Raw genomic sequence first — 11,536 nt, 5'->3', positions numbered from 1 at the left:
ACTTAATACCAAATGTACTTACTGTGCATTCCAGGGCAGACAGAACCAGGTCTTGCTATCAGTACTTTCTGAAAGATAACAGCAGTTTCCATATTCAAAACAAACAAGAATAGCAGGATTTTAAAATTATAGATATGTACACTTGACCACATCACAAAGTTTTGTGGTATCTGAAGTGGTGAAATAATACGGAAAGAAAAAGAGGATAACACAAACATATTGCTTTACTAACAATAGTTTTATTTTATGCAGGATGTTTCACAAAATTTTGTTTTGACAGTGTATACACTGGAATTGCTCAGACACAGATATCTACTCAAATGTAAGACCATACACATTTAAATCCAAATTCATCCTACTTCATCAGAGGCCTGTTAGTGGGAATCTAAATTAAGGGTTTTACCACTCCTGGCTTTTGAGTATTTAAAAAGGTAGATGCAGTGTCTGATTTACCTTTGAGGGCAACACTCATTTTCCATTGATTCTAAGGTGACAAGACTCCTTATTTAGGTGTGAAAGTTAAATTACCTAATGTGGCATAGATTAATTCAGGTCATGTTCTTAAAACTCCACAATACCTTTCTCAATAAAGGCAGTAAACAAAGTGTTGAATTTATACCACCATAAATAAAGAAGCTTTCAGAAATTATTCTGAGTGAATGAGATCAGACTTTGTTCTCCTCCATCACATATAACTCTCAGCACATTGCCTTCTCAAAAGATGTATAGTTTAATTTAAAACAGCATCATTTCAGCAACATGAAACAGCACTTTCCCATTATTAAGTATTTTCTGAGACAGCACAAGATTATCCATTCACATCCTTTACGAGAATAGTGTTGATCACATAGCAGCAAATTTCTTCTCACTAAAGAAAATCAAGGTCTTGACATTTGAAAATTGTGCAATGTAGATAATTTTCAAGATGTGTTTGTTTCTATACCTCCTTTTATGGGCTTATAAATTTATCAGACAGCCTATAAGGTAGTTTTGATTAGAGTTACAGAGCAATTTATATTTTTTACACTATTAAGATACATTTCCATTTGTCATTAAATAACAAGAAGAATAATCTTTAATGATCATTTGAGGTATTTACTTCCTGTCATTTCTTCTGTTTTGGAATATTCAGGCTAACTAGTTGATAATAGTTTTATGATAGCAGATGACAGTATTTTGTTCCTGTTGAAATCAATGGCACAACATGCACTGAGGTCACCAAGACATCATTCCATTTATGGTCCAAATAAGTGGTTCTGATAATCTCACCATTTACAGATTTGATCCATAATTCCTAGTCCATATTCCACAGTGAAATATGATATTCAAGACTGTAAGCCTCCAGACAGACTCTTCACTTGGAAAACAGACCATTCATCATGAGAGTTAAGCAAATCAGGTTTTAGTCTGAACCAAATCTAAAAAGGAGTACAGAGGAAGGAATGAAGGCTTATGATGCCCTGACCATAGCACTGTTAAGATACAGTACTTATCCTCTTGAAGAAAATTTATATGCAAGTAAAAAGAAATAATTTTGATAAATTACTAAGTCACCTAAACAAGTATCACAGTTTCTAATCACAAAATATTCCAACATATGGAACCCAACATATGGGCTTCTTGCAAAAGGGGTAATTTTTGTAACTTACAGAAATATTGATAACATGTTTTCATCCTTAATCTTGAACTGTGCATTACAAATGTTTTCAGGAAAGGCAGTATTACATTCCAGTTAGTGTATGTTTATGTTCATCAAATAAATAGTGTCTCCAATACTAATAGTTGACTGTAGGATAGACAGGAGTTTGCTACCAGTTATACCATTATGTTTCAAAAGCAAATGAAACCATTTTTAGTTTAAAAAAATTCTTATCCATGACTGAAGCTTTACAAATCAGTTAACAATAACTTTATAAAATCTGAAAAGCGATTTTTGTTTGAATTGCATTCTAGCACTAACAGAATAGTATTACACTGTCAAATGAGTTGTGCCAGAGGATCTTGTACAGATATTAAACTCTGGATCTGTCAAATTAACTGTTCAAACATAAATATGATGAGGACTGAATGCCAGCTGCGTGCAAAAAGGGTGAAGGAACCAATCTGACCATTATACTGAGAATCATCTCCACAGACTTTGCTCTTGGAAAAAGCCTACTGGGAGCAATAGAGGCATTTAGATGTGCTCAGAGACTATAGATTTATCCCATTTGATAGAACTCTGAATGCCAAGACCCATGTGCATCTCCCCAGGGCCAATGTCACTTACTTACAAAGTAAATAACTGAAATGTGTTCCTTGGTGTTTATTTTTCTTATGCTTCCAAATATGATTTAGAGACAAGCATTTAAATAAAGCCTGCCTTTTTAAAAAACACACCAGAATCTTAGCTGTGTCATAATTGGACAGTTCAAACTACAATATAGTACAAATAATTATCAACATTTAACAGAGGGAGAAAAAGGAAGAAAAGTTAAGAAAATAAAGTACTGAGACTAGTTTTCATGAGTGTATTTATGAAAGTGTACATGGAAGTGTCAGAACACTTTTCAATACAATGGACCTAAACAGACATGTTTTTCAAAAAGGTCAAACGATTCTCAAAGTTTATTGACAGTCTTAAACATTATTATAGAGAGAAAGGGGAGCTTAATGTCTGTATCTATGTAGTGACTATTCTTCTTCTGAATTCAAATAATAGAAGAGAATTTTAAAAATAACTGTGTACCCACAAAATCCTACCTTCAGCTGCCCTAAAACATCTGACAGAGAAAAGCCTTTTTATTTGTTCTGATACTAGACTGTAAATCCTGGAAATAGAAAGTAAATGCTGAAATTTATTCTATCAAGTACAAACTGTACAGACATCAATACTTTCTTTTAACATACAATCAAAAATGGCTTCAGAGGGAAGTCAATTTAAAGGAATGATACTTGGAAACAAATCCTTCACTAATATGTCAATGTATATTAATTTGTTTAATATTTCCTTTAACATGGCACTCCACCTAGCCAAGGGTGAAACAAAGGTCTGAAGGGGAAAATACGGCTGCTGCTAGTAAATGACAGGTAATTTACTGTGAGTGAGACCACAAATTATCAATAGCTTTGTCATGGTAGAGGCCTGTTTGGCATACTAATGACTGTCTGAGAAAGAGGTACTTTTATCTAGGTTGCAATTAGATATCTCAAGGATATGAAATGTAGATATGGGAGGGACAAAACAGCTGGGTAAAACAGGGACACAATGGTAAGACTGGAAGAAAACAGAACTCCTTTATATTAAAATTCAGCAAGGGTATCTGTAATCTCTATGAAGAAACTCACGCACTTTTGACATTGCCCAATGCTTACCACCCAAATAAATAACAATTACAGGCATATTTCAATATAATAAGCTCTGATTCCAGCTCCCACAAACCAACTGAAGCATATTTCAACACAATTCCACTTGTAATAAAAAACAGACGGTAAAGGAAATAGATGTCTCTTTGTGATCTGATATACACATCTGCAGACATTTACAATATGCATGCATTTCCAGAGAATGCTGAGCAAGTTAAACTGGGAAATGGGATTTTTTTTTTTTTTAATGGGCATGCGCAAAGAGTGTGACTCACGAAGAAAATAAGCTGTGACAAAGATACAACTATCTTATCAGGCCTATCTGTTTTCAAATAAACATCATATTACAGCACCATGTTAAAGAAACACCAATCACGATAAAAATCAGACCACCTTGGAAATAGGTTGCTGCAGGGAAACATCACTCAAATGTGAGGTGGCTGAAGGTCAGGTGATTTTCAGATCTCTCCCCTCTCTGACAGAAGACCTGAGGTTAGCAATGGCTGTCCTTCAGAAATTCATTATACAGACAAGCAAAACATCCCACAGCAACACTGGGCTAGAGATTTATTGAGGCCTTCTAAATCTGATTGCATTTTATGCAGACATCAACAATAAGCCATTGCCAATGGCATGACATAGTTGCACTGGTCCCAGGGAAATTATGCACAAAAATCAGCACAGAAATGTGTTACATCAAAGAAGGATGGAAGAGTCTCACTCAAAAAAAGAAAATCCTTGCAGAACCTCTAAGACAAGAGGTACAGAATAAAACAGTTCAAGAAGTCAATATGTTAACAACCTTCAAAATTAGGTTATGTTGAAGCAGGTCAAAACTACACAAGTTTAACTGCTTATTTGAGGGATTTTGCTAGTTTCTTAGATTTCAACCCATTTCTTTTGCTCCAGATAACTTACTTCAGGCTCACAAAGGGTACCACTTTGTCAGGAATGGAGAATTAAGACTTCTACTTTGTCTAATGTCAAACCTCAATTTAAGTACCACATCTCTGACATGCAGGAAACATATCCTAGAACTAGATTTATTATCCGAGTCCATTCCAGTCCTGGGCCTGTCTGCTCAAACTGTAAATAAGAAACTAGATTCACTCAAATGTTCTGTTCCCTCCCACTAAGGGGATGCTGAACAGCCCTAAATCTCATCTTATGTTTATTTTTGCACCACTATAGTGACCAGTGAGACATCAACAGAATGCATCAGTAAACCCGTCCAAGGGGGCCAATAATCACTATTGGGAACAGGACCAGTTTGACAAGTATAATTTCATATAAACCATCATACAATCATCAGATGGTAAATACTTTCTGGAACTAACCATTTGGGCTGGAGTCAAACTGGTGAGCTGGAGGTTAAAAGCTCTCTGTTCTACTACGAATCCCCTGAGCTATAGAGGCCCCAGCTGGTACTTCTGCAAAGGTTCAAATAGCTTTTTTTGAAAGGCCGCAAAAGTAGTTACAATATATTTTTAAAGAAAAACAAATCAAAACAAAAAAAATAACTTCCACAGTTTCAAGAACAGTTACATTTTTCTTAAAATAATCTCTCTGAAAGTAGCAGACTGTACACATTTTACAAGAATAAACAAACTTCTCTAGTATTTATCCACAAATTGGGAGTCAGAGATCATTAGTGCAAATTTCTGCTGACCAGCAGCATTTATTCTATAAACTTTGGGTATCCTAAGTGGTCCATCAGTGAACAACAGATATCTTCAATCTGTCTAATCTCTTCATGGGGCATGTTTTGTTTCCAGGCATGAATGCTACTTGGTGAAATTTCCCCTTCATAAGGAAGATAGAAAAGACTGGTGGAGGTGGCAAATAATATTTGGTTTAAGCTAGCAGGAGGAAGAGGAATACCAAGAAAGGCAAAAATAGTTTCAGCCGTCTTCTGAGGAAAGCTCACAATATCTTCAAACTTGACCAGCTGATAATTTGTTGGCAGCAAGTCCCTGTTTATTCTCATTGCTGCTTCTGTGTTTGCTAGCCATAAATAAGACAACACAGAAATAGCATTTGAATTAGAATTTGAAATTTCTTTTCTTAGTGATTCAAACTCAGAGGCATAGCCTTCATTCAAACTACATTTTTCTTTACCATTCTCCCCTTGAAACATCGCAGCCAAGTGTTGTGGAATATTTTTCAAGGAGTAAAGGCTTGGCTTATTTTTGTACAACATTGAATAGATCCATGCCCGTGGGTCCCTCACTACATATAATGCTCTCATTGATGGTCCTAAGATTCCCTGAAAGAAGGGAAGCTTTAATGTCCAGCTCCCACTGCTTAAACTAAGCACAGGTCGTGCATTGGGATAATAGACGAGATGTCTTCTCAGTTCCCTTATATATTCAGCATCTTTTTCTTGACTCCCTCTTGCCCTGCTTCTTTGCTCTGACAGGGATTCTCTCTTTTTGGACCTTTTCTTTTTGTCTTTGCTTAATGCAGGATGCTGAGCAATTTTACTTCTGCTAGCTTCATATAAATGAATGTTTTGTAAATGCAACTTTGTGTCTCGAACTAGAGACTGAAGCCACCCTTGGATAAGATGAAAATTACCTTTCTGGACATCAGAAACCTTCCATTCACATGGATCTACAAAAGAATCAATTTCAAATTCAGTCTCAGGAATTTCAAGATAGGGTGTAGGTATCCTGATGTATAAAAAATCACTGGTATTGAAAAACAGCTGTTTTAAAATTTCTGCACCAGAAGTGGGAAGTGAAGTAATGATAACATCTGGCAAAACAATGGGGTTTCCTTCTAATTGTCTGGCTTTATTGCCTTTATCACGTTCTAGCCTTGTCATGTCACTGCTCCACTTTGCACAGATGGGCTGAGTACACATGCTCCACACATCCACCAATTCAGTGAGCCACAGTGTGACAACCAGTATCAGGATCCAACGCAACATTTTACCGAAGGATATGTAAAACCGCCACTGAAAAGCCAGTATGACCAAACTGACACCCAAAATTAACCCTGCAATTATGTTCACTTTGAATCCAAAAGGAAAAACTACCCTTTTATTTTTCATCTCTTTTTTTACAGATTCAGTACCGAGACCAAACTTGGTCACTTTATTTTCATGAACTACTTTAGCAAAACCACCAAATCCCAAGTAATCAAACCTTGCCTTTAAATTCTGATACTCAGTCACAACAGAGATGGTATTTTCAGTGTTGTTGACACTGAGCGAAATCTGAAATCCAGATTTGGCATTATCCATGAGTCTACAGTTAGAGACATTGACATACGGGCCATAGAAAAGGTAAACAATCCTTGTAAGCGTGCTTTTCATCGGAAAGGTAACATTTACAAACTGAGTCCATCGCTTTTTGAATTCAGCAGCTTGTTCAGCCTCCTGTATCCTAGCAACAGGACTACTCCCATGATGATCAAACCAAAACATCTTGTAGTGGGCATCCCACACATCCATCATAGCTCCATTGTACTTGTTCTTAAACTTATAGGGTATGTATTTAAAATCAATGTCAAGATTATGAAAAAAGGCACTGACTGAATTAACAGGAGAGTCTTCCTCCTTCTCGATATGGTCAACTACTAACAATGTCTGAGAATTTAAGAGCAGCAAAATGCGATACACACTTTTCAGTTTCATTGCTGACGTGTAAGCAGATACCGCCTCACCACTCACAAACATCATGTCACCAGCCTGGGAGGCTGTTATAATTTCTCCAGTTGAGTCTCCAACCTCGTCACCAATCCACCTCAGCCACTGGGCACACTCTCCAAGCTGTCCTTCCCAAGGCTGGTTGCACTGGCTTGTAGGAGATGGAGCAAAGACCAAGACATTGTTCAGGTGGCTCAGTTTAGGTCCATAAAGAGCCTCAGATACAAACACCTGACCATTGGGAGCAAAAGTGAAGGAGTTCTGATCAGGATGTTCATGTCCCGGATTGAAACTTCTCCACCCATCAATCCATCTATAGGGCTGAAAGTGAACGATATCATAGACAGCACGTCCACCGAGTTTTCCAGACTTGAAGGATACAAAGGTGTTTGTCTGACTGTTTGGCAACCCAGCCCCGTAAGTAACAACTCCCCAGTTAGGAAACACATGCATTTTAGCAGTACCATAGTCAGGAGGGGGATGAGGAGTGATTTCAGCAGCATACCATATAAATTCAGTATGTAATGTGCTCCACCTCTGTGCCGTGGATGGCACCATTGGCCCGTCCTTGGGTCTGTGTTTTCTAATTTGCTGTGCCAGCCAGTTACCAGCTCCATTCTTCATGATGAACTTATCCAAGAAAACCAGTTGGCTCTCAGGACCATAAAACCAGTTGTAATTAGAATCTGCAACACCCACAGTCCTCTGGAATCCTGGCAATAGGGTGGCATAGTAAAACCAGAAGTGCATTTTCAGCCAGTTATTCTCCAAGTTGTTAATACCGAAGTGGCGTTGGGCCAGGAAAACATACTGGGTTACTGACTTGGCTGTGTAACTCCCGTAAGCTACTCCCTCATCCAGAGACCCATCTACAATGTGATTGAGCAGAAACATTGTTTTCTCCATCATATCAACAACAGTGTGTTTCCAAATATTTGCCTGAGATCCTTTGTCCACTCCTGCAACTAAAGCCCCAATAAGCAAAGCAAGCATATTGGTTGCCTGGTGATTATGGAGAAGCTGCTTTCCCCAGGAACGAACCTTGGAGTACTCATACATTTCCTCACTTACAGACCATATCTTCTCCAGGTATTTTTGTCTTCTCTTATTTTCCAGTGAATTATACAAGAAGTCAAAAGCAGTGGCAAATCCTGTTAGGGAGTGACCAAGTGGCACCTCATCTCCAGGTGCATTCTCAACCAACCAGTTTTTGTAGCCAGCCATTCTATCCATATATTCTAGGGCAAAATCAAATGCAGCTTTATCTTCGGGGCACAGCAAACAGTAGAACGCTAGAGGTGGCAGGTTGTTACCATAAATCTCATTCCACTTGGCTGCAAAATCAACGTGCTTGGGTGGAGGTAGGTAGTATAAAGGATTGGACAGCATAACCATCACCGCACTTCTGATGGCTCTGAAGAGATGCAAATGGCTTGTACGAGCCTTCTGCCTCAGTGCCTGAACATCCTGAGCATCAAAATACAAGCTTGGATGAAGAACTGTTCTTTTCAGCTTCTGCTCAGCACTAAAACCTTCAAGTTGCTGGTTTTTATATTGATCTACATTTTCTATGAATGTCACCCAATCAGAGTAATTGCTTACAGATTCTTCAAAAGTGAAGACATCAAACATCATTAATGCTAGAAATAAAGTATGCCCCGTAAACATCAAAGCCATGATCCATTAGGCAGCTCCTTTTCCCCAGACATACATTTCTTCACAAAACACAGTGTTCAAATATCAAACTTTCATCCAGTTCGTAAAAAAAATAGTATTTTAAGGCATATTTTTAAGAGAAAAGACTTATTGTATACTGTGCATTACACAACAAAGGCTCAGATTACTTGTAATCTGAGATACAACATTGAAACAACAAGGCTCTTGAAAAGTTAAATCTCAGGTGCCTTGTCTGTTCACACTTTTCTCAAACACAGCACTACAAGCATAAACACTAAAATCAGAGGAAAAGTAAAATCTCTAAGATGTGCATATAAAGCACAGGTCGACAATGCACAGTAACAGACTGGAACACTGTCTCTTGGTAACTTGAAAAGCATGATCTGAAAAGGGAATTGGAGTCATATATTTGCTTTTTAAAAAACCTTTCAAGCAGGCCAAATTCCACTTTTAGAGCTGACGAAAACTCCACTGATCACAAAATGATATAATTTATTCAAAACAATGTGTTATATTTGATAATAACAGGGAATATACAGCACTTGGAAAATAGACTCCAAAATTGAAGCTATTGTCTTCAGTCTTCGCCTTTTCTTGATTTCCTTACACACTCTTTCCATCTCTGTCTTTTGGGATTCATAGAGGGACATGGAGGAAAACAATAATTTAAAAAAAACAACATAGACCCTCCATTAAATCCTTTTGATGAAACTGCAGTGCTTTTAACCACTATTCCTCTCCGTTTGCGAAAGATGAATCTGAATTAGGAGTCACAGAGTATTGACATATTTTCAATCTCTTTTAATCTTTTCTTCAGCCAGTGATGCCCAAATTTGGCCTCAATGATTCAAAAAATCCTGCTCCTTCCATTATGATGCAAAAGGAAAACACGTGAAAGAGGCAGAAAGCCAGTACTTTCTTGTCAGAAGAGCAGTTTCAGGTTTCCTTTCACTTCGCATGTTGGTTCTTTCTGTGGGAACAGAAACAAAAGTTCTCTGAAGCTGTGTAGATGTCAGAACATATTTAAAGTACTTTGGCTAACGAAGTGCTGCTAAGTTTAAAAGAAAGATGAGTTAATTAATCTTTTCTTTGAGGGAAATTAAAAAATAAGAAAAGGAGCATTTTCAAAGTTCCACAGAATTTACCCTTGGCAAAAGAGCAATTCAGATTGGCTACTCAAGCTCGCTTTATTTCACCTTTTCCAGCGTGAACATGAGGTCTCAGGGAATCTTTTCCAGTTACGCTACCAGCAGTTACTCATGGAAATAAATCCGACACACGCCACCGGAATTCAATTCAGCTCGAATTAAAATAAAATTATAAGTGTATTTATGCCAGGCGAGCGGCTCTGACGGCGAAAGGACGGCGGGAAGCAGGAAACCCGGCAGACAGCACCGTCCCGGGGGGGCTCCGCCGCGCCGGCCCCGGACCGAGCCCGGCAGAGGGCGCCCGCCGCCGCCGCGCCCCTGCCCGCGCCCGGGGCCGCACAACTTGCACAAGTTTCGGCGAGGACCGCGGGGCCTCCGCCGCCGGCGCCCGCCGCCCCCGAGCCCAGCCCCGTCTTACCGCGGCGGGTCCGCGCCGGCTCCCGCACGGCTGCGTCGCTCTGCCCCGGCCGGCGCGGCCCGGGGCGCGGGGCCAGCCCCGGCTGGGGGCTGCGGGTGGCGGCCGCCGCGCCGGCCCCGCTCGGCTGGGCCGGGCTGCGCTCGGCTCCGGCCCGTTCCGCTCTGCCGCTACTTTTCCACCCGGGCTGGCCGCAACTTCGGGTTCCTGCCCTCCGCCGGCGGCTCCCAGGAGTTGATGGAGAGAGAGAGATGCGGCGGCGAGCGCCCAGCGACGGGCGCGGGCAGCCAGGCAAACTCGCAGGGATGTCGCTCCGGAGGGGCGGGGAGGGAAGGAAGGAGGGAAGGAGGGGAGGGAGGCGGGGAGGCGACGGGGGGGTTGGCAGAGCCGCCCCCGGCGAACGGGGATATGCCGATCCTCCGCGCCGAGCTCGGCGGCGGGCGGCTGCCGGTCCCGCCGTGCCTCCCGGCGGCTCTTCCCTGCGGCTGTGGGCGCTGCTCCCGGCGCCCAGCCCAGCCCCGCTCCCGGCAGCGGATGCCACCCCCGCCCCTGCGCCTCGGCTGCCGGCGGAGCGGGGCTCGGCAGGAGCGCCCGGGGGCAGGGCCGGGACCGGAGCGGGGGGGGCCGCGCCTGGCAGCGGCGCAGGCGGGAGGACGCGGGGACGCGGTGCAGCGGGTCCTGGAGCGGGGAGCGGGGAGCAGAGGAGGTGCGAGGGGGCTCGTGGAAGAAGAGCTGCCGCTTTGGGTCACCCCCGTGGCCGGCTGAAAGCCACCGCCCCGCCGCGGACCGGCCCCCGCAGCTCCCGGCCGCGGCAGTGTCAGGGACGGGCGCGGTGGTGGCCCGGGGACCGGCCAGCTGCACAGAGCTGGGCTGGGCTGGGCTGGGCAGGGCAAGGCAGTAGGAGCCGCGGCTGCTGTGGGTGACAACTTTGTGAGAGCGGAATAACTCCCTAACAGCGTCCGTGTCCTAGGGACCACGGGGATACGCACTATCTGCTTTGTTTGTGGCCGTCACACTTCTTTATAACTCCATTCCTGCGCTGGCACTTCGTTTTATGCGATGCATTAAAATGGCTCTTACTCAGCTCTAGCTGAAGGCTTCTGAAGTAAAATATAAAGGCGTCATGAGGTGTAAAATCCTCTTCCGCTCATCTCGGTCAGAGTCAGTGGTGCTCTGAAGGGCCAGCAGAAAATACTGGCCTGTGCCCCCCTGGTGCTGTGGTCCGCCCACAAAATCCAAGAGGTATAGTACCATTCTCGGGGTTGAATCACAGTTTGGGTTGCCGGTGATGACTTTCAG

The 11,536-nt window shown here is 42.1% G+C and overlaps 1 protein-coding gene across 1 annotated transcript; it reads right to left on the bottom strand.

The window, feature by feature from the left end:
- Positions 1 to 238: 238 nt before the first annotated feature.
- Positions 239 to 10,264, bottom strand: DSEL (dermatan sulfate epimerase like). The gene is made up of 2 exons (XM_069004365.1): positions 10,241 to 10,264; positions 239 to 9,644 (listed from the first exon to the last, which is right to left on the bottom strand). The coding sequence occupies exon 2, from the start codon at positions 8,672 to 8,674 to the stop codon at positions 5,024 to 5,026; it is 3,651 nt and encodes a 1,216-aa protein (XP_068860466.1). The 5' UTR covers positions 8,675 to 9,644; positions 10,241 to 10,264; the 3' UTR covers positions 239 to 5,023.
- Positions 10,265 to 11,536: the final 1,272 nt, after the last annotated feature.

This window comes from Aphelocoma coerulescens, chromosome 2 (genome assembly GCF_041296385.1).
Source record: "Aphelocoma coerulescens isolate FSJ_1873_10779 chromosome 2, UR_Acoe_1.0, whole genome shotgun sequence".
Classification (NCBI taxonomy): domain Eukaryota; kingdom Metazoa; phylum Chordata; class Aves; order Passeriformes; family Corvidae; genus Aphelocoma; species Aphelocoma coerulescens.
Note: the sequence above shows the minus strand (reverse complement) of the source record. Positions and strands in the feature narration are given on the sequence as shown.

Bases quoted from the DNA above. Each gene is read 5' to 3' on its own strand.
- DSEL (XM_069004365.1), bottom strand. From the start codon at position 8,674: ATGGCTTTGATGTTTACGGGGCATACTTTATTTCTAGCATTAATGATG.